The sequence below is a fragment of the Brienomyrus brachyistius genome, chromosome 6 (genome assembly GCF_023856365.1).
Source record: "Brienomyrus brachyistius isolate T26 chromosome 6, BBRACH_0.4, whole genome shotgun sequence".
In the NCBI taxonomy this organism is placed as follows: Eukaryota; Metazoa; Chordata; class Actinopteri; order Osteoglossiformes; family Mormyridae; genus Brienomyrus; species Brienomyrus brachyistius.
Window position 1 is genome coordinate 6,600,107 of NC_064538.1, and position 22,424 is coordinate 6,622,530.

The following is a 22,424-nucleotide window of genomic DNA, read 5'->3' on the forward strand; positions in this document are numbered from 1 at the left end:
TTACTACAAACAGAAATCCTTTTTATTATTTTTTTGCTCCAACATACTGCTGACACACAAGATATACAAGCCAGAGGTATATGAACTTGATCTTATAAACAGTTATTTGACATAACATTAACAGTAATGTGGAATGTAGTCTTTTATTTTTTATTTTGTAACAAATATTTCAAATAAATAAAGATCTATATAGTCTCTGTTCCTATAATTCATCATATTATTATCATAACACACCCCTTTGTTTTTTGGAATGAAAGTGGACAACTGGTGGAGGAGACACTGACTAAGGGGGCTCAGGGTGACACAACTGTCCTGCTTCGTCCCCCCAAAACAGTCCTCTTAATAATTCTTCTTTTATCTGTTGGAGGGAGAGAGGTGTGGTATAAAGAATGGTGTTCCTTCTCAGCCCACTGTCCTTACTATCTCCCCTCCCAAACACTCCCAAGCCCTCACTTGGTCGGTTTCATTCCAAAGCTCATCAGGAGTCCGTACAAGTATGGCTGCTAGTTAGAGACGAGACAAGCCCACTGGAAAAACCATCTCTGCCCAAAGGCCAGCTCAGACAGGGACATGAGTGGGGCTGGTACGGATCAGGCAATCCAACATTCACGCCATGCTCTGTTTACACCTCTGTTTTGTCAAGATGCTTCACCTCATTCTTCCCTTTTTTAATAAAAAGAAAAAAAATCGAACACCATTAACGGCACATCAATGTTACCAACAGATGTCCAAAGAGCTGGAGACATGGCTGTCCATCTCTGCTGTCCTTTACTGGTGAAGGAGAGGCAGCAGCACTCTGGCTGGAGCGAGTGAGCGAGCGTGCAGAGGACCAGCCAGCAGCTGCCTGTTCATCTCTGCTGCCCTCCTGCGTTGCTGCCTCCACCTGAGGCTTCCAGTGGCATGGAGCCCCCACCGAGAGGGAACATGCACACCGAGGACGGGATCCAGACTAGCCTGGAGTAGGGTTTAATCAGCGCTGTGGTCCTCCAGCTCTGAGATAATGGTGATAAGATTCTGCAGGCCGAAAATGTAGCCGCTGTCTTGGCCCTCGTGCACCACGCTGTCCTCCCCATAGTGCCGGCAGGTGGTGTGGGCAAAGTCGATCATACGCACGTCCACTAGGGGGCCTGGTTCCCCCACAGATGGCCGGCCGCCGGTGCCGCCGCCCACCGCTCCGCCGCAGTGGAACCCAAACGCCCCGGGGTCCTCCTCGTCCTCCTCTTCATCGTCCTCCTCTTCCTCACCCTCCTCGCCGCCGTGATGACAGTGGCGCTGGCGTTGGGCGCGAGGCGGGTCACCGTCGTAGATTATGAGCAGCGAGCTGGAGTAGAAGCGATACGACTCGCAGGCCTCCAGCGCAGCCTTCATCTCGCGCAGGCGCCGCAGCACGGGCGACAGCAGCTCCCGCCGCAGGCGCCGCCCGTCGTGGAAGAACTGGAAGAGCGCCTCCTTGAAGCCGGCCAGCGTTAGCTTGCGCCCGTGGTACTTATTCATGAATATAAGCTGACCTGAGTCTGCCTGGTACACCTGAATGGGGGACAGACCGTTGGTTAGCAGATCCCCACCACAACTACAAATTTAATATGCGCATCTCATGGGCGACGCCCCCTTCAAAATGGCCGCCCGCGGCCTCCCACTGACCTGCATGCCGCACAGCCTCACTCCGATGGAGGACGATGTGCTCTGCTGGCACTTGCGGATCTGGTGGGCCTTCTTCTCCTCGGAGGCATCATCCCCGTGCTGCCGGGTACCCATCTTCAGGTCCAGGACACAGGGCATGTTGTATCGCCATGTCAGATTCTCCAGCAGAATGAATTCTGGGAAGGGTTGTGGGTCAAGGAAGAAACAGAGGGGAGGGGAGGGCAGGGCAGGGCAGGGCAGGGCAAAGCTCTGCTTTGCTTGTATCAATCTGTGATCTACTCCACTTCCTGGATGCATCAGGAATGCATCTGTTAGGCCTCAGACTTTGAATGGACCATTTGAAAGGCAAAGTTTCTGCGCACGCGAGTACTGGAGTCACTGGCACAAAAGGATACTGTACTGGTTGCGGTGCTTGGCGTTCTCCTTCATGCGCTGGAGCTGCTGCTGGTGGCATTTCATGCTCCAGGGGTTGTGCTTGAGCTGCGGAATCACCTTGCCCTTGTCCAGGCTGTAGCACAGCACCTCGGCCTGCTCACGCTCCTCGCGATTGTGGCTGCGTGGAGACAGAGATGATTACTGGGGACCTGAGAGAAGCTGGAAAAATGCTGGCCTAGTATGACGGCGACCTCTGAGGCATGGCACGATTCTGAGAGCTTAAATAGGTTACACACCCCTCCCTCAGGGAGCCCCACAATGCCATGGTGACGACAACCAGAGAGATGGTCTGTTCTCATTATACAGAAATAGTGGGAAGTCCTTTTGTGAAGCCATACCCCCCCTCACCTCTTGTTCTTGTCCTCCTTGCGCATCTGCCTGGTCCTGTCCTTGCCGAAATAGTCACCTTCTGGCAGCAGAGTGGGCGGCTTCACGTTGCTCCGCTTCAGCATCTTGTGCTTGGGCTCACAGTCGGCGGTGGGGTCCACGTTTTCCAGGTCCCCCGCCTCACTGTGCAGGGGGTACGCCATGAGGCACAGGCTCCCCTCCTCGTCCTCCTCGAAGCTGACCGACACCACACCTGCGAAAACCAGGAGAGACGTCAAGCTGCAGAGAACCTCAGTTACCATGGGGGGAAAAAAAGACACGTGCCTACATGAACTTGATGGAATATATATACTCCCCAGAATAAAAATAGCTGGGCAGTATTTAATTCTTACCGCAGATCTTCAGCCTTTAAACACTGTTTTCTCTGCCTCTCATAAACTGGACTAAAAATCACAAAACAAAAAAAATTGCAACACACAAGACACATGGAGACAACCGAGGAAATGGGAAGGTTCATCAATAGGGTTGTGCCTGTGCCTGTGTGTCTGTGTGTGTCTGTGTGTGTGTGTGTGTGTGTGTGTGTGTGTGAGAGCGCGCGTATGCCCAATCTGATGTGTCAGCCTGCGGTAGAATAACACAACTTCTCACCTTTACAACAAATACACACAGGAGACCTCAACTTGTGCAATTCACAGTCAGCTTTATTAGCAAAGCAGCTCATCACAACGTGCACTTGTGCATGTACTCAGCACACAGAAGGCAGGGAGCCCACATAACCAACGTACATCACATGACAGTGACAGCGCTTACAAAATAAAATGAATAAATCTCCCAGAAAAACAGAGAGGGCTCAGAAACCAATACATTTGAAACTGCAACTGAAATGATAAATTGTTATAATACAGAGCAGAAGGATGCACATAGAGAGAGGGGTGATACCCCTTTGTCATGTGTTAAGGGACAGGGATTAAGGCCCGTGGGTGAAGGGTGGCAAGTCCTCTTTGTGTGGTGGGGGGTAGGAAGGGGGGTTTATGAATGAAAAATGCCACAATTTACTGCCGCAGGGACACGAGTTAGTGACTAAAAAAGGGAGATGGGAGAAGATAACAGGAATGACGCCCCATGACAGAAGCTGCCGAACGCTTGCTTTTCCCAACGTTAAAAACTTTGCTTATATGGACACTGTTTTGGTGATTAAAATTTTATAAAAATTAGATAACAACAAAGAGAAGATTTTTAGAAAAACTCTACAATTCTGTACATAAATGTTATAAGATCCGCAGTTCTGAAAGGTTTTGGGACCCAGGGGCTGATAAGCCTGAGTGGTTACTTTCTCCACAAGTGATGTCATAGGCGGTGATGTCATTGCCTTTCACAAGCTCAGAGTTAACTCCTTCTTGGGCAGGCTGCTGTAACCGAAAGTCTGCTGTGTCACTGTATGTGTCAACATATCTGGGTAATATTTAGAGTGTTTACTCTTTAACACAGGTGCTTTCCCATATTCTATAAATCCCCTCGTCTCAACCTTCTCAAATATCCATTTGCCGAGTGCGTTTACGGGGTCTGATTAGGCCCTTCTAACTTTGGGGGAAAGAGAGAAAGAATGAGAGAATGAAGACCTCTAGAAGCTTTGGCATCTGAGAACACAGGATATCGTGCCCCAGCACACCTGTCTGGAATCCTGGGTATTAATCATGCTCACCTCCCCTACCGCCTGAGAGAGTATTGCGCAGCACCCAGATCCCATGTCTCTGGTGCCGGGTTCACCGTGTCGTCATGACGCCATGACAACAACCAGTATCGCCTTCATTAGGACCTGGAACATGGGTACCAAAGGCAAGGGCATAGGAGTACAGATGGTATGTGAGGACAGCCTGTGGTGGGAATTCTAACGCTGGGGGGAAAGGACACGAGGGTGCCCTCTTGTGGGTGTTCAGTGGCAAGGCAGCTTAGCGCAGTACGCTGGTTCCCGCATTGCCATCATTCATACAAACCTGTTACTTCTAAAGAGAGCCCAAATTACACCATCAAGTAATATGTGGTGCTTGTATCTCGCGCACAGTAATCATGTACAAATCATCGCCCTCGGGGTAAATTCAGAGACAGTAGCATCCTGTGCCAGTACACGACACGACAGCAGCAAAAGCAACGCTGTGACAGGGAGAGACGGAAGAGGGGCCAGCCCGAGGACAAACGGCCAGGCTTACCTTTGTACTGCGGGGTGAACTTCCTCATCTCCGCCGGCAGGCTCTTGTAGAACTGGTGCTCCCGGGGAATGAGGGGTTTGCAGATGGTCTGCTCCCCGAAGCGGAGAACGCAGGAATGGCCCCCCACCTGGTGAACGAAGGGCTCAAGCATTACCCCTTGGCTGGGGTACCGCTTTTGATCTGTCTGCATTACAGCCTCCAGCGCAGGACTCATCCTCGACGAGCATTAGACTCTTGGCTGGGGGGTCGAGACAAAGGCGAGATCCAGCGGGCCGGCAGGGAGGGCCAAGGTGCTGAGTGTGAGGCTGCTTCCTCGACTTGACAAAACCGAAATCTCCTAAGATGGAAGCTGCCCAGCCACAAAAACAAAGAGAAGAGGGGCAATAAAAGGTTTTTTTTTACTCCAGTTACACCGAACAGAAAAGCCGACCAGCAGACTTTCTAATGTGTGATTACAGCCACCTTTTCAGTTTGACGTTTAACGGAGAAGAAAAAAAAAAAAAAAAAACCGGGGCTTTAAACGAGAGCGGAGGTGCTCCCGGATCCCTCTCCGATACTGAAACGAAGAACTGAGCGAGCCGAGGGCTAGAAAAGACCACAACAAGTCAGAAGGGCCCTCCCCCTTCCTTTGGTCTCAGCCAATCAGCAGTTGGCAGCTGTTGTTGGGTGGGAACCAAGCAACTGAACAGAATAGGCAAACAAAGAGGGAGGGAGAGAAGGGTGGGGGAAGGGAGAAGGAAAGGAGGAAGACAAAAACAAAGAGGAGAAAAAAAAGAAAAAGATCACAGCTGTGTTTAGATGTTCCTCTGCTGTGTGACAGCAGCTTCCTAGCAGACCTTGCAGATCAGTGAGCCTTACAGGGACCCCGCACTGCTTCCTGATGGGGACAAAGGGTCAAATCCAGAAGCAAGGAGCCGGCAGCGCAGCGTGGCGCAGGCGACCAACAGAGGGCACCACTTGCGTTGCCTGGCCCAATACAGGCAGGACCTCAGGGCTGTTGCACCTAAATTTAGAATAAGCAGTGCCAGGGCCCCATTTGTCCAAATTGCATAGGGCTGCACCTGAAGTTCCCGCACAGATAGACCAGAGAGACAAGTAAACAAGCAAGCAGGCATGACACAAACACGCCTGAGACACCTCCTCCGAGGGTCTTGGGAACTGAGGGAGGTACGGAGACTCCACGACATCGGGTGTGGGGCCCTGAGATGCAGAGTCTGTCACACCTTCACAGGCGGCTACATGGCTAGGAACCATTAAAAAAAAAATACAAATAAATAAATAATCAGCTCACAGGCCGACAGCACTGGATTCCAGATCCAGACGTACTGAAGGCCTCTATGGTCGTGTCATTACAGAGTCTCAGGGGGTTCAAATGGAGCTTTGATGCCAAAAGCATGCTAATAACACTGCAGTGATGAAGGGGAATCAAAATGGGCCAGAAGAAGGAGGTGAAAAGACCGCGGGAACCACAGGACCAGCTATGAGAAATGCAGCCATGGAAGAACATGAGGTCCGTGGCCCGATGGTGAGCCAACCTCCAGCTGGAGTGGGAGATCCCTGTGGATCTGCGGCAGCCTGGCGGACCCTTAGTCCTGCCTGGGCAGCTCGCATCTGGGCCTCCGGCAAACACCCATTCACACGATCAACACTAGGGGGGCCCGTGCGCCGAGGGCTGGGCTCACCTTAGTGGGGCCTCTCCCTTATAACACACATTTCAAAATAACCTTGATTCCATCACTCCCACTCACCGGTATCGCAGACCAGCGCCAGCCAATACACCCAGGGCACTAATTAAGTGATATTTAATTCCAGGATTTGGATATTTATTTCCTCTGACAACCGTATCCTTCTGTGGGGGGTGGGTGGATTTTGCCTTGTGGTGGAGAAACATTCCGATGCACACCTGTGGTATCAGATACAAACCTGCGGGAGTCAGGTATGTAGGTGGGGGGCGGGGGGGGGGTCAGCCTGGAAGGGCAGCCAGGCCCTGAGGGAATCACATCGTACGATGCAGAAAGTCTGGGAAAATGATGGCAGACCTCAATCTTCCAGTGAGAGGGCAACAAAAGGAAGAATTCACAGAGTCACGGAGCAGAGACATGTGTCCCCCCCCCCAGGCTTCTACGCCAGCCCCCAGCTCCCACACAGTTTGTCCAGCAGAACTGACTGGAAATATGATGGACCAGACGGCTGCCCCACACCTCCCAATACGAACATTAAAAAAAAACACTGATATTGACAGTATTTTGCCATACTTCTGAGACAGCAGTCCTGTCATTGTGTCACAGTTTAGGGAAGCAGAGGCCCCCCTCATTACTGGCAGAGAATGCAATTAACCCCCCTTTGCTAAAAATAGCGGCTGTAGCACTGTGCTGAGTGAGACTTATCTTTAAGCGGGAGCCGCTTACACAGGCCAGCTTAACCAGCTGCGGTGCCCTCAGCTGAACGGACACCGAAATGCAGCCTGCTGTCCTCAACTGCGGTCGTTCCATTTTTTTTTCCTAGAACGGCCGCAGTAAGACAGCGTGACTGCTGCCCTCCCTGCAGAATGTAACAGGAGCAGGACGACGTAATGAGCTGCTACTGGCTGCGTTTCCAAACAGCCCCCCGCCTTAAAAAAGCCACAAACACGTGTGGATCTTCCACTAGAGGCCCATACCACATATAGCTCCTGTTATTCTCAGGCGAATCAAAAATCACTGCTATTTTTGGGAGACAGACACAGACAGACAGATGGGGATAAATAAAGTCTAAGGTGCAATTAAGCAAGTTTGTTTTTAATACCGTTTAATAGCAACTGATAGAAATAAACTACCCACTATAGCTGTTTGTTTTGTTCAGCGAAAAGGTTACAAAAAAAGTTCAGACAATAGATTTGCTGTGCTCAGTTTCTGCCATGGCATGACGTCTAGCAGCAGACTCCTGCTGTGGCCAGTTTGCTTGCAGTGACACATTCCTCTCATATTCTGGGAGCTGCTGATGCACCATGAAAACGTAAACGTGTGATAAGAGCAGGTTTTTCGTCTCCTGGCAACTAATCCACAACCCGGCACCCATTGGGACGCAATCTCGCACCTTCAGGGGGCCCGCACACATTGAGGGGGGCCCCGCACACACTGAGGGATCAGAGACGGTCAGGGAAGACGAAGGAAAGGTGTGCTCAAGCTCAGGGTCCTGTTTACCCACAACCTCGGCCACTTCACAACACCTGCAACGGAAAATAGCTCAGCTCATTGCAAGCCTATTTGCAAGATGGATTAAAATCCTTAATAGGTCCAAACAGGTCACACTTGGCTCAAAATACCTTCTGCCGCTGGCCATTGACACACTTGTTCTAATAATACACAACATCTGAGAAGCAGTATGCAGATACATCGGGCAGGAGAATACAGACATAGATGGACAGAGAGGAAGAGAGAGAGTGAGACAGAGAGAGACAGATGGACAGAGAGGGAGAGAGAGAGTGAGATGGACAGAGAGGAAGAGAGAGAGTGAGATGGACAGAGAGGGACAGATGGACAGAGAGGAAGAGAGAGAGTGAGACAGAGAGAGACAGATGGACAGAGAGGGAGAGAGACAGAGAGAGATGGACAGAGAGAAAGCAGGGTGATTGAGGTGAAAGGCTGCGATGCAAAAGCACAACTAGGCAAAATGCTGGGTCAGGCGCTCTGAGCATGGACTGTGTTAATGACCAGGGTGACAAGCTAAACCCCACAATACAGATACAGTACACACCCTACAGATTTACAGGAAATGACACACTTTGGGAGATGACTGCTAATGCACTTTCTACTGCCTACAGAGGGTTCATTGAATTATGAATCCAACAGAACCTCATCCAGCAGACTATCAACAGGAAATGTCGACGGCATCCGCTGTGCGGCAGAGCGCGGAGCAGGGAGATGCGAAGGTGATTACTCCGCGCAATCAGGCCGCAATCGCCCTCCGCCTCTTCAAACTCTGCATGCAATCTGGCATAGAAACGGGCCATTCGGCTCAGGCTGGTGGCAGAATCGCTAGCTGAGCTATGACCCAGTTAGCCGAGCAGCCAGGTGATGGCTGCGGGCCGCTCCACACAGATCCACATTCCGTCTCCGTGTGGATCCGGGGGAACAAGGATAGAGGGCCTCAGTGGGCTGGAGGCTGAGCTCAGGACCAGAAGGAAAACCAGAGCTGAGGCCTATTCCCAGACCATCACCCCTCAAGCCGAGCACCAGCTGCTCCCAATGCCTCCACTTCATCCTGCAGCCTGAACTCCCAGTCACCCTGTGAGCCCTCTTCATACTACCCCCCTCCCCACCCTTTAGTGACACACAATCAGGTCCCCACTAAGAAGGGAGCATTTCAAACCCCCCACACGTGTTAACACATGTGAACGCCAAATATGAAGTTTCATGAATCGTCCTGAATTCACACTGACAAAGCAATCCTGTACCTCCCAGGCCCAAGATTTAATATGATTATCAGACATTCTCAAGGTTATCAGTTACACTGTGAGGGCATGTAAATGCGGGGGGGAAAAGGGGGGGGGGGGGCAGTCCTAAGGTATCAACGAGGACTCATTCCAGCCAGCCAGTCACAAAGCAAAGGCAAGGAGAACACCGGCATCCACACCGTCTGCTAACACACAACCAAGATTATCAGCTGAGCTCAAACAAATGGCAGACACCACTTAGTAGTTGGTGCTGAGGAGGGTGGGGAGGGGGGGTAAAGGAGGGAGGTGTTTTTGGTAATTGCAGGAACAGAGGAATGCAAGGCAGCCGTCTGTCACAGACGCGATAAAACACAGACGAGATAAAAACAGGTTTGCAACAGTGAGCCCTTCCTCCGCTACTGCCGTGTGCCATGGTCACGTGCCAACAACACATCACCTTACAGCCCGACCCCCGACAGCAGGCTTCCTCAGTCACCCTCCCCTTCCAGATCTCCAAAGTACTAGATCCTGATAAAATAATAATAATCAGAGAACAGATTTTCTGAAAGTCTCTGCGGTTCCGCGCTCAGCAGGCAGAAGCGGACCCTCCCTTGGATCCCCACAACCCAACACTATGAGGGCCAAAGCCATAGATGCTCAGAGATGTGAGGCGATGGCCCTGTCAAGGTGTCTTCTGGCTACCTAGTCCGCACTCCCTGGCACGGCGTGCCTCTGCTGCGAGGTCTCGGCTCCAATGACGCAGCACGCTTGCTGTCACTAACTGCACTCCAACTCGATAACCATTACCGGTCTCCCTCCGGTCTATGTCACGCCAGTGCTGTGAGAGCATGCATAGCACTAGCGGCTAAATGCTATATCGATTTCACACACACAACATAAATGCAAACCTAACCATCTGTACCCTGAACACATTCATGGTTATACGCTTCTCACATTTATTCATAATTAAACTTTTCATATAAACAAACTGAAGTTTTTAAAATACATGCCATATAGTTTGTCATCGGGGCAGAGATCTGTATATGATTGGGAAGGATGCCATCATTATAAAACACTGTGCGATGAAAAACTGTTTGGTATGTTAAAAAGTCCGGTACTGGTATGGGCAGAGGTGGGGGACCTGGGAAGGAACCAAGCCTCAGTTGGGCCCACTCATGGATTAGAGTCCTGAGCCTGAACTTGGGTGTCGTGCTGGCTGCACTCTGTACTGTACTGCACTGCACTGCACTGGGCAGTTACGCCCATATCTGCGGTAAATATGTCTGAACCCTTATCTTGAACTGTGAACGCCACTGAATCTCACTTCCACTTCCACAAAACCAGGGTCCACCGTGAACAGGACTTTCTCACAGTGAGTAGAATAGACACTCAGGAGCTGTTGGGGCTTTGCTCTCTCTCTTAAGAATTTTCACAAACCTGGCAAGTGCCATGTAACTGCCTAGGACTTTAGCACAGTTCTGTAGATGTGCCCATGGACTCAAATGCAGCACATTTACACATTTATGTTCGCATCCCTGTTCTTGGAAGGATTTTCCTGCCAATTCTCCTTTTAATGAATTCTAACACCTAAAAACTTACAACTTCATAAAGTGCTTGTAGGACAATAGGTTTTTAAGGACATTTTCACAAAGATAGGAAAGCACAGCCACACACAGACGCTCATCCAGATAACCTCAGAACTCCCCCACGGTTACAGATCCTGAGGAAAAACCCAGCCCCATTCAGAGTGGGCAAGGCCAGTACTGCAGCCAACCGCACTCTGCGGGACATGTCGTCCTCGTGGAGTGAGGCCAGGACAAAACTTAAGGAAAGCACATTCCCTGGCTAGAGGAAACAGAGCGCAAGCCGGCCGGCCGGCCGAAACGCGGGTCAGCTTTGTGAAAGGGGAAGTCGGCTTCGTGGACAGACAAGAACTAGCTACATTTCTAAGGAACTCACAATAGGACCCTTTGTTTTTCTGGAGAAGAAGGAAATCGTGTATAAGAAACAACACCTACAAGACATTTTAGGTTTCAGTTTTGTCATGCTTTCTTTCCTCCATTAATAAACACAAAGTAATTTAAACAGTTAACTAATCTTATACTAAAATCAACTGAAAAGTAGCATTTAGAGTTCAGATTGCTGTAGTAAGCAGGCATTTTTTGTACTCCTTTTACTCTTAAAAGTCAGTCGTCCTTCAGCCTGATCGCCAAGAACCATCTGCTAGTTCAGGGTCTGAAGCTAAAAAGCCCCCGGGGTCGGCAGATATGAAGCGTTTTTTTTTCTTCTTCTGTGGGGCACCCGACGGGATACGGGCATGTGACGAGCGGGTCCACATGGAAGGGAGACCACGTTCTCTCACTTCACAGGGAAACAGCGAATACAGGCATTCCAGAGAGGAGGGGGAGGCGATCACCGGCAGAAATCCCCATATCCCAGTACAGCTTCGTTTTCCTGGTACAGACTCAGTCGATTTCCAGGAAAGAAGGGGAGGGGGGCGATTCTTCAGTAGAAACAGAGACCCGCACCGTAGTAGAAAACACAGTGCCTGAAAACACCCGCCAGCCATAGTTTAATTTATAACCAGTCCAGCCCTGTTCCAACATTCTCATCCAATGGGAGAGGAGGAGGATATTTACTTATGGATATGAGAGGAGAACGACACGTTCTGGTGCCTTACATTACTGAGATGAGGAGTTTTACATTAAGCTTTGTGACGGTGATAGAGCATGCACATATACGGGCCTCGCGAAAGCAGCAGTCTAAGTCAATAGCTTTACCCGCGTGGGCACACATGCCGTTTACTTTAGTCATAACCATTAAGCACACATATGTACACGCAAACACACACAGATGGAAACTAACAGATGAACCACGGAACGAAACATGACAGCTGTAACATAAAACTGCAATAGGAGAGAGACGATTATACACAATCCTATTAAGGCTCACAGCATTCCACACAAATGCGTCCAGCCTGAAGCGATATCTGTACTTTGAAAGAGATCAGGCAATTCATCACTCTGGGCTGAACCACCACGAGCATGAAACCTCGCGCAAATGTCATTAAAAAGAAAAATCCTTTGTCCCCTTCCAGGACAAACTCTCCCTGTTGTTTTTTCTGTAATGAAAGCAGAATTAACAGCTGGCAAAGACTACACAGACTTATATTTCTGCACCCTAGGAACACCCAGAGCAAGGTTAAACTGGCTCCAGATATTACACTAGCACAAAGGCAGGCTGGAGTCTTTGTTCATCTGTAGAGCAACAAATACGAAAGCGAGTAAAGGGGGGTTTAAACAGAGAACACAACCCAATAATTAAATGAATATTATTCAGTTTTTCACCAGATAAACTGGCCAAAATGTTTATCCTTGGGTGTCACCGTCTGCTCTGCTCTGTCTTCTATGCACTCTGCACATTCGCTCCCGTGATGATTCCAGCCTTTATCCCAGGTTGTCTTCTAACGGTAGCCGTTGACATTCCTACATAGGGATATTTATATAAAACAGTGGGCTGCTCTAACATGTCCTGGGTTTTTAATTCAGCATGAGGTAACCAAGAGGTAAAGAATAATGTAGATGAAAGTGGCACATTTCAATGGGAAGGACAGGCTAACTACTGCCAAGTTCTGCAACATAACTAAGACTTACAAAAATGCTAATTTTGACCTACAACTGAAAAGGGAAGCTGAAAGAAAACAGGGTGAGCAGACAGAAACAGCCAGAGGGACGACTTGCACTGAAATCCCCTGTTTTCTTGTGTTTATATAAAGCGTCTCGTTGGAGAATGAGGCAGAGACAGAGGCGGGGCCTAAAGGCTTTCTGAAGATCACCCACAGGTAGGGCGTCTCAAACACCTCTCACACTCGTCATCTACATACGACCCCGACGCAATAAGCCCCAGCTAATCGATGGCGTTGTTGACCAGACACGGAGGCAGACACGGGGTCATGACCCAGGCTAAAGTGTGGTGTCTGTGCGAACAGCGTGCTGTCGGCATCGAGCCACACAGGAGCCTGGGGGACACGCCAATCTAAGCTCTCCAAGCCCCTCTCCTCAGAAGAAAGGAGCCACACGAACACTCCTACAAACCCGACTCTGTCGGGGTCCCAGGGTGACAGAGCCCTTCCGCACACATCCTTTGCATCACTCAGATGTCTCATGCTGGGGCTGGATGTTTCCCGGGCGAGCGTGTACAGGCTTGTGCTTCCACTGACACTGACCCACAGAGCAGTCAGTCCCGCACTCTTCCCCAGAGCAGGGGCTCTAACGGGATACGATCCTGCAGACTCACTGTGGTGTCGTTGACGTAGAGACGCTTCTGCGGGAAGCGAAGGATCAGGCAGCCGACTGAGCTCACGACGGACCTGCCGTGTCAGTTTCCGTAGTGCTTGCACAGGAGGGTGTCATTGCATTACAGCCCCCCACCCCCCACTGTCATTACGCAGGCTATACCGCACTGTGTCCGGCCCCCATCACGAACTATATGCGCACCCTCCGGTAATCCAAATTACACAGCGGACCTGCGTCAAGGCCAGACAACCTGCGAAGGAAACGGAGTTCGTCTGTGATTAGCTGGCACAGTCAGCCGTGCACGAGAGGCTCCCCACTCGCCGGCCAGCACCGTGTCACCAGCACAGTTGCTTGTGTCCCATCCCAGACAACAGAGTCAGAGACCCAACTGGATGGCCTGAGCAGAACCGACCCGAGGTACCGAAGCACTCCATGTCACCAGCAGCAGGCTCCTGTGTGAGAACACGAAAGAGAGCGAAAGTCACGGCACGCTTGCTGCTGCCTGGAGACGCGCTGCTCCTGGTGACCACATGACGTGCGTCATCTGCAAGCCCTTATTACGGAGCTAAGACTGCGGGCGCGTGGGATTTCAGAAGATACTCCACAAGCGGCACCTTAACGTAAACAAAGTCAGCCGGCTTTGTGTTTGCGACTCAATTAAACAGAAATCTGAATAACCCGCACTTTCCGTGAGGACAGAGATACACCGATTCGTGTAAACATCACCCTGCACTCACTGAAAACGGGACTTGCTTCACTACGTCCATTTCCCACTAGAGCTTATCCGAAGCTGTTGTGGTGAACCTGGAGCCGGTCCATGGGAACACAGGGCCCAAGGTCAAACCTACCAACATTAGCTAGCGAAAAGAGGGAGATTTGCTAAGTGGAGGGGATTGATTCTCACAATCATAAAAACGTGGATGCAAGAAAACAAAACAAAAAAAATAAACAAATAAAGGAAGACGGCTGGAAAAACTGGGAGAAACCAGGAAAATCTGGAGAGTTGATGGGTAGGACAATCACTATCAAGTAGATTAATAATTAAGTAATCTGCAGATTAATTAGACAAGGAATCTAGTAATGGTTTAACTCCAAACATATACATATATAAAATATAACACATATATATTATATACTGCACTTGGCACAAGGCGGGAGCCAACCCTAGATGGTTCTCCAGCAAATTGCAGCATGCATGCGCACCTGCACAGTCAATCCGATTTATTGAACTTGCATGTTTTTCCACTGAAAGAGGAAACCGGAGGTTCTGGCATAAAGCCAAGCACACACAGAACGAACATGCAAAGTGGTGATATGCAGTGACAGTGTGACCTGCTGCACCACTGTGCTCCCCTCAATACTACACTTGCACGATGTGCGACGTTAATATCCACACTGCATCATATGCACATGTAACTGTTACACTGCAATGCCCAAAGACCACCAATAAATCATTTCAAAACATTTTTACTGTCATACGAAACAAAACTTTGTAAGCTTTGCAGTGGTTTGTTTTCAACATTATCCATCCATCTTCCAAACCGCTTGTCCTACTGGGTCGCGGGGGGTCCGGAGCCTATCCCGGAAGCAATGGACACGAGGCAGGGAACAACCCAGGATGGGGGGCCAGCCCATCGCAGGGCACACTCACACATCATTCACTCACACATGCATACCTACAGGCAATTTAGCAACTCCAATTAGCCTCAGCATGTTTTTGGACTGTGGGGGGAAACTGGAGTACCCGAAGGAAACCCCACGACGACATGGGGAGAACATGCAAAATCCACACACATTTGAGACTCAAACCCGGGTCCCAGAGGTGTGAGGCAGCAGTGCTAACCACTGCACCACCATGCCGCCTCAACATTATCCAGTATGTCTAAAATTTAATGCCACTGTATTTGCATGACCTCTGCATGTGCTCTCCAAGACAATCATTCTCCCTCCTTGCTGTTCGACTCACTCATAGACAATACGTAAGAAATTCGTTGGTAAGAAATTTAACAAAAATGACTGAGGAGGAGAAAAATGAAGAGCTGATCACCAAAAGACATTCACCTTCTGCTGCATGGAAATATTCTGGATTCCATATAGAAGACACTGAGTAAAATCAAGTGATTTGTTGCCGCTGTTTTGTCCATGTTAGCGCAACTTGCAGCAGAACAGGAATCAAACTACACTACGTTTTTAAGTGGCGGGTGGGAAACCATCAGGGGACCTAGAGAACACAGAAACAAGCAGAACAGGCAAAGTCTAGATCAGGGCAAGAACCAAGCTACTCAGACTCTGCAGGGGAGAGGCTGGTAAACTCTAATATTCAGCTTGCGGTTTGCCTGTAAGGCACAAGGTGTTTCTGAGCAATAAGTGCCTTAATTTGTATCTGAATCTGCTGAGTCTTACTAGGATTCAGAAGGAGGTGTCTGGTGGGCCGATGGATTAAAGCGGGAACATCTTTCCCTCTTCTCTCCACCCAGCATTCAAAGCTTCGGTGTAAATAGAGACATTGTGCAGAAGCTGCAAAGAAATCCACTCACTCACATTCATTGTAATAGCTACGTGATTTAGTGCTATGCAAGAAAACACCCGCTTTAATGAGAACACAATGGCACAGTGCAGTGTATACATTTAATTCTCTTAAATGGTAAAATGAGTCAACTTTTGGACATAATAACTATAATATGACCTAAGAAAAGGTGGTTATTTTCTGATCTGCAGTTTTCCCATTCCTTTGCTGAATACACCCAAAATATTCATACCAACCTGAAAGTGTCCAACCTGCTAGTTCAGGGACCGTCCTTCAAAACCCTGTTTTGCTGTTTTTCTCATGGAGTACAAGTTTGAACCCAGCGCGAGGTCACGGTCTTGTGACTCGAGCCAAAGAATTACGCAAAACTCAGTTGCAAGAGAAACTGCGGCGATAGATTCAAATCTGTGGTTTCATTCCCCAGCTCCAGGCTCCCATCCAACCAGTTTGCTTTTGATGTTGACAGCTAGAACAGCAACACATGCACTACCACCTGCCAACTGTACACTCTGTTCAGCGAGTTCACAAACGACAGGTATACAGCAAATCACATTCTACAGAAGCTCAGGTTCTTCTCAGAAGCCAGCACTACCTGGATAAAAGTCGAACTGGAAACTGGCCAAGATGAGCCGACCCTCTCCACCCCCTCAAGAGGTCAAATCTGTACTGCCTGGACTGACAGGCAGGCTTAGTGTTGCCCATGGGCCAGACAGTGAAGGATCTTTAGTTGTGAAACTAAAGCCTGACCATTAAACTTTTATGCGCAGCATGAATAATACAGAAAGAGAGGTTGCTATGGCCTCATAGAAGAGGCACAGGGCCGAGGACACAGTCTGCCTCTCTCACAGTCAGGAAGTCCTTACTTTTCCTGCTCTCATCTCAAAGCCTGATTCCTCTTGCTTTCATTAGTTCACCAGCCTGCCTGCCAATATTCCGCTTCCCAGACGTGTTCGGTACACGTGAGCAGACGAGCACCGTTACAGCTGGATCAGGGAGGACAAGTGTCTCTGGTTTGTGTCCAACTCTGAATCCCACTCTTCCATGTGTGAGTGTTAGTGTGCGGATAGTGTCCCCATATTCATGTGTATATGTGTGACATAAACACACCCTCTCTTCTGTGGGGGGGGGGGGCTCTCTGCTCCATCCAGGGCTGAGTCCCTCTAATCTCTCTCTCCTTCAGCTCTTCAATCTTCTAGCAGGCCGAGACCGGACCAGGCCTGCTTCACCACATAGTCTCATCATTTGGTCATAAATCTTTATGATTCAAGCTCAATATTTACCATTGATAAGGGAAAAAAAAAGTGATTATCTTTTTCTCTCGTCACTCTACTTCCTCTTTCCTCTCCATCTATTGCAGCATCGGGAAATTTTCTGCTCAAAGGCAGCTCTGCTCAAGAGACACTGATAAAGAGCAAATCGGTCACTCAAACCAACACATGGGTCGACCACAGGCGTTTACGCGCCACTGAAACATAGGCCCCGGTCACCGCCTTCACACGCCTCCTCTGGGCCTCTCATTAACATGTGATTAACAAGTCATTAACGTCCTTCCAACCTCAGCACGCTTAATCAGATTCTCCCAGTCCTCACGCCAGATGGAATGCCTCGCAGGGCATGTTGACTTAAACTTAATGCGCACGCACTTGCGTTGCCGTGCCAGTGAGGAAGCGGCGAAGCACGCAGCAAGGAATGCAAACAGAGGCCCTTACGCATGAGGTCAGCAATGCAGCCTTGCTGGTTGAGCGAAGACTTGGGGCGCCATGCTGACCTGACGCCAGATACCTATGGACAGGATTAGAGCCATTTACAGTGAGTGAGGGCGTTACATCATGCAGAATTTAAACACTGGCAGCAGCCGGCGAATGCGACCATCAGGCTTCAGTCATTATATAACTCCCACTGAATCCCCTGACAAATTCCATTTCAATACCGTGGGTAAACATGTACTGTGACCTTGGTGTATGATGACACACATGGTGCCACCACACACACACACACACACACACACACACACACACTGTCAACAGAGTTTGGGGAATCCCAGTAATGGAACCATTACACCCTGCAGCCCCTTACATTCCCCTTTCCAGATGATGTCACACCTTTGAATCTGGCCTATGGGCTCAGATGCCGGATGGTGCCAGGCAGTCAGAAGCACAAGGTAACGGATGGGGATCAGCACTCTGGGATTTACACACAGCATTTATATCAACAGTGACATGCCATTCTTCCTTCTGGGACACAACATATGACATTCATGTGACGGGGTGGCATTGCGGTAAGACTGAAAACTCAGAGTATCTCAGAGCACATTCATATAACCCAGACTTCTGCAAACTGTCACGTACCCCCCCCCCCACCAGCTCGACAGTACAGCCCCACTGAACACATGCGCTCACCCAAGACAACCTACAAACTCTAGATCTGGCCCTCCAAATATCTGCTAGTCAGCTGAGGAAATTCAGAGTTGCGTAACAGACAGCCTAGGAAAATGTGTATGAGAATGGGGGGGTGTTGGACGACAGAAACACCAAGAGATTTTTCAATTTGGGGGGGGGGGGAGGGGCAAAAAAATGGGGGAGTTATTTGACAATGAGACTGTGCTAGAGAGCTGCTAAGGACAATCTGACACAGGCCAAGTCAGTACAAGGCGGAATGATACACGTGAGACATGAGCACGTGCCCGATGTTCGGCCAAGGATGTGAGCGGGGAGGCAGGAGAGGCAGAATGTTGCAGGAGACACTGCAGAGCTCCGCAGCTCGACGATGCACCTTCGGCTCTACTCACAATACTGCATGTGCTGTGCTTTCAGTACCTTCTTCCTGACATAGTAACAGTCATCATCTGCTATTTTTATTTCCTGCTGCATGACTACCGGCATCAAAGCTCTAAAGAATCAAACTACGTGCTCTGGGGGCTCTGATCCAAAATGACGGGGGCCTTCATAACACAAGGGCAGGGAATAACCTACACTGAATGTCAGGCGTATATGGACTCTCAGCATGTTAGTCCTTGTGGCTGTTAGGTATTCCTGCTATGCAATAAGCCTCATATCAGTCTCCAAAATGTGCAGGACCAGCTGACAGCCAGAGCTGGGTGCCCCGTGTGTGTCTGATGGATCATTAGATATGATGAAAAACAGAGCAGCACAAGTACATGCCTCTGTAAAAAATAAAAAAGGATTGACCTGAGCAACAAACTCTCTGCTCAGTGCATTTACAGCGTGAAGTGCGTGTGTCTGGAGGGGAGTGGGGGGGGGGGTGGCTCAAGGATGCGAGTGAGGGGCTGCGGAAGTGACGCAACACTCCTGTCATTCTCCAACGGCCCTCTGGCTGCCAGCCGAATGACATTCTCAATGATGGATGACCTTGCGCAAGACTTCACACTGCAGGTAATGAGAAGCTAACGTATTCAGGAAGCCAGACAGCCGTGGATGCCAACAGGACAGCACACGTCAGGCTGCTTCAGCGACTCCCCAGGAACTTTCCAAAACACTCATTCTGATGCAATTACCCCTAACACTCAACATGACGGTCAACGTCAATACAAACCCAGCAATCACACACAGCCTTTTTTTTCCTGAGAGCTTTTTTGTGATCTACAGCTCTGGAAAAAATTAAGAGACCACAGAACAGTTTTTTTGTTTCACTGATTTCTCAATTTATGGGTGTGTGTTTGTGAATAATATATTTTTTGTTGTATACTGCAGGGAGCGGCCTGGTGGTGCAGTGATTAGCAGTGTTGCCTCACACCTCCGGGGCTTCGCCTGGGTTACATGTGTGTGGAGTTGCATGTTCTCCCCATGTCGTCGTGGGGTTTCCTCCAGTTTCCCCCCACAGTCCAAAAACATGCTGAGGCTAACTGGACTTGCTAAAGTGCCTGTAGGAGTGCATGTGTGAGTGAATGGTGGGTGTGTGTGCCCTGCGATGGGCTGGCCCCTCACCCTGGGTTGTTCCCTGCCTCATGCCCATTGCTTCTGGGATAGGCTCCGGACCCCTCGCGACCCAGTAGGATAAGCGGTTTGGAAAATGGATGTATACTGCAGTGTAGTTCTTCCCTGTTTCTCATTAATGAAGGGCTTCTTCCTTGCTTTATAGGAGTTCGGTCCTGCTTCATGGGAGTTCAGTCCTGCTTCTAGGAGCCTGATACACACTGTCCTAGCAGTGCACCTCACACCTGCACTTAATGTTTCCCATTCCTTTCGAAGGTCATGAGATTCACAAGAATTGCAGGATGTGAATGTGCTGTATAACTCAAGGACTGAAGAGACTCATCTCTGGTATTAGAAAGTCGCTTCTGCGCTCTATCTGGCTAATCCCTGGTCATGTCTTCCAATTCACCATGATCTTCTGCCAGCAGAATCATGAATAAACCGGGATTTAAAAATGCAGATAAAAGAAAAAACGGAGTGGTCTCAATTTTTTCCCAGAGCTGCAGTTTATTTCTGCACAAATTTCTCTGAAGTCCAGACATTATTTTGTAGGTGAATTCCTTCCAAAGCTCATACTGAATGCAACCAAAAACCGAGCAGAAGATCTACCCTGAAGCAGACCCCCCCCCCCCCCCCAACAGCACGAGCAGCAGGCTGAGTCAGAGCCGACCGGCAGCACTGGCTCGAGAGTGGAAGTCAGCACAGCTGCAGGGCCACGAGGTCGACATCACTGGAGTCGCCGCCATCCAGAAATAGAGAGGCTTATGTAAGGCAGGGTGCAAGGGGCAGATTCTCACAGTGCGGCTAAACGACATTAAAGGACCTGCTCTGGCACAGAGAAAGGGCTGTTTGGAAGTGTTACGTTTATCAACGCAACACTGGGTCCTTAAATTCTCAGCAACTGCTAAATTGCTAGCTTCTGCTGAGAACAGGAAAGCTTACAAACAGTAAGCAGGGACTCCCAGTCAGCTATGGCTTGGGAGCCAGGCCAGATTAGTCATTTAAAAGTCTGTAAAGATTTTAAGAGAGTCTACCAGGAAGCTAGCGAAAGAACCACTGACTTACAGTTACTAATGTCCATGTTAAAAATAGCTAATCCCTCCCTCATGCACACTCACTCCACGCCCACTCACGTGGTGATGAAGCGTGTTCTTTGCTGGACACCTCCCACTGCCCTATGGAAGCCAAGACACCATAAAAAAACAGTCCTGTAACAGGACACCAATTCTGCTGAGCCTTTTCAACACTGGTAAATGGTGAGAGACTTTGGGATTGAAACTCCGATCCCGGCTGTAGGACCCACCTTGCTGTCACCTTTGAACCACATATACTGACCTCAAGCTTCAGTGACCTTTTTGACTCATATCAAAAATGGGCTGTTTGCAAAAATAGGCATCTCTGCAACTACTGGCTGTTTCACAAAGGCATCCGACTTCACCAAATTTTAGGTCATAGATTTCCAAAGCTGCATAATAAAAACACTAAGTTAGGTCAATTCAAACTCACCAGCGCTTTAACATAAATAGATTTTTCCTGACACTTATAAGGTTGATTTCGTTCAGTGCCCAGTCCAGTCAAAAACAGATTGCATGTAGACAGAAGAATGATATCAGTAAAACTTCTCACCCATACAAGCAAAACTCCTGCTGTTTACTGTAGCCTCTGCCTGCAGCAATGCAAGTGGGGAAAACCTTCAGAAACTAGATCCCACATTAATATACCTATGACTGAAACCTTACAGCAGCGTGTCGCATTCCAGCGCAGCCACACTAGCGCAGGCACATTCCACGTAATACTGGGTAACACTATCTGGAAACCAGTATGTCTCCTCCAATCTCACCAGGCTGACCCAGATGGAAACCTTCCATTCATCAAATGCTTGCAAATGAAAGTTAATGAGAATTAATATTGATTAGCTCTGTGCCAACGCTGGCAGCAGAAGGCAAAGAGGGGTTTTTAATAACATTTATGTACGCGTTACAGCTTGTCTGTTAATGCCAGTTCAGTCAACCTTCAGGGGTCTAGGTTACTTTACAACTATAATACATTTAAGATATATAACTAAATATAACCCTCAGTAATAATCAAAGATGCCAAGGGCAACTATGACACATGTACTGGATACACCAGAAAACTTGGACGTCGTGTCCAAATACAGCATATGGAAAAACCAGCACAGACCAGAAAAAAATGGCTGCAAAACGCAACGAAACGCAACAAAGAAATGTCTACGTGTTAAAGCATTACAAATCTATACAGTAATAATGTACCTTTTGGCGCAGTCATGGATAAGTTAACACGTATTATTATGAATAATCCGTTTATAATGGAACATTTGGGGAAGAAAAAATACCGAAATTTATACAATACGAATGATATATGATTATAACATTACGCGGTATTATTACAGCATAAGAGCATAATGTCTTAGTCATTCAAAGTTTCACAATTCAAATCAATCTATATAAAATATGGTATGACATAAAGAATAAACAGAAATTGTTCACACAACTCCAACGTCCTTCCACTAAACACCCCAAAAAGGCAGATTTAGGAAAAACAACACTGGCTTAATATAACTTAATTCAAGCGCTTATTTAAGTTAAAAGATTAATATGAGGTGATTTGAGGCCATACATGAGTAGT

The 22,424-nt window shown here is 48.7% G+C and overlaps 1 protein-coding gene across 2 annotated transcripts; it reads right to left on the minus strand.

The window, feature by feature from the left end:
- Nucleotides 1-5,183, minus strand: ip6k2b (inositol hexakisphosphate kinase 2b). Of its 2 annotated transcripts, none has more exons than XM_049016984.1 (5): nt 4,611-5,183; nt 2,425-2,656; nt 2,037-2,194; nt 1,642-1,817; nt 1-1,527 (listed from the first exon to the last, which is right to left on the minus strand). In XM_049016984.1, exons 1-5 carry the CDS (start codon nt 4,822-4,824, stop codon nt 967-969), a joined length of 1,341 nt encoding a protein of 446 aa, XP_048872941.1. In that variant the 5' UTR covers nt 4,825-5,183; the 3' UTR covers nt 1-966. The 2 variants fall into 2 exon arrangements, with proteins under 2 accessions (XP_048872941.1, XP_048872942.1); XM_049016985.1 differs by lacking the exon at nt 4,611-5,183 and adding an exon at nt 2,796-4,484.
- Nucleotides 5,184-22,424: the final 17,241 nt, after the last annotated feature.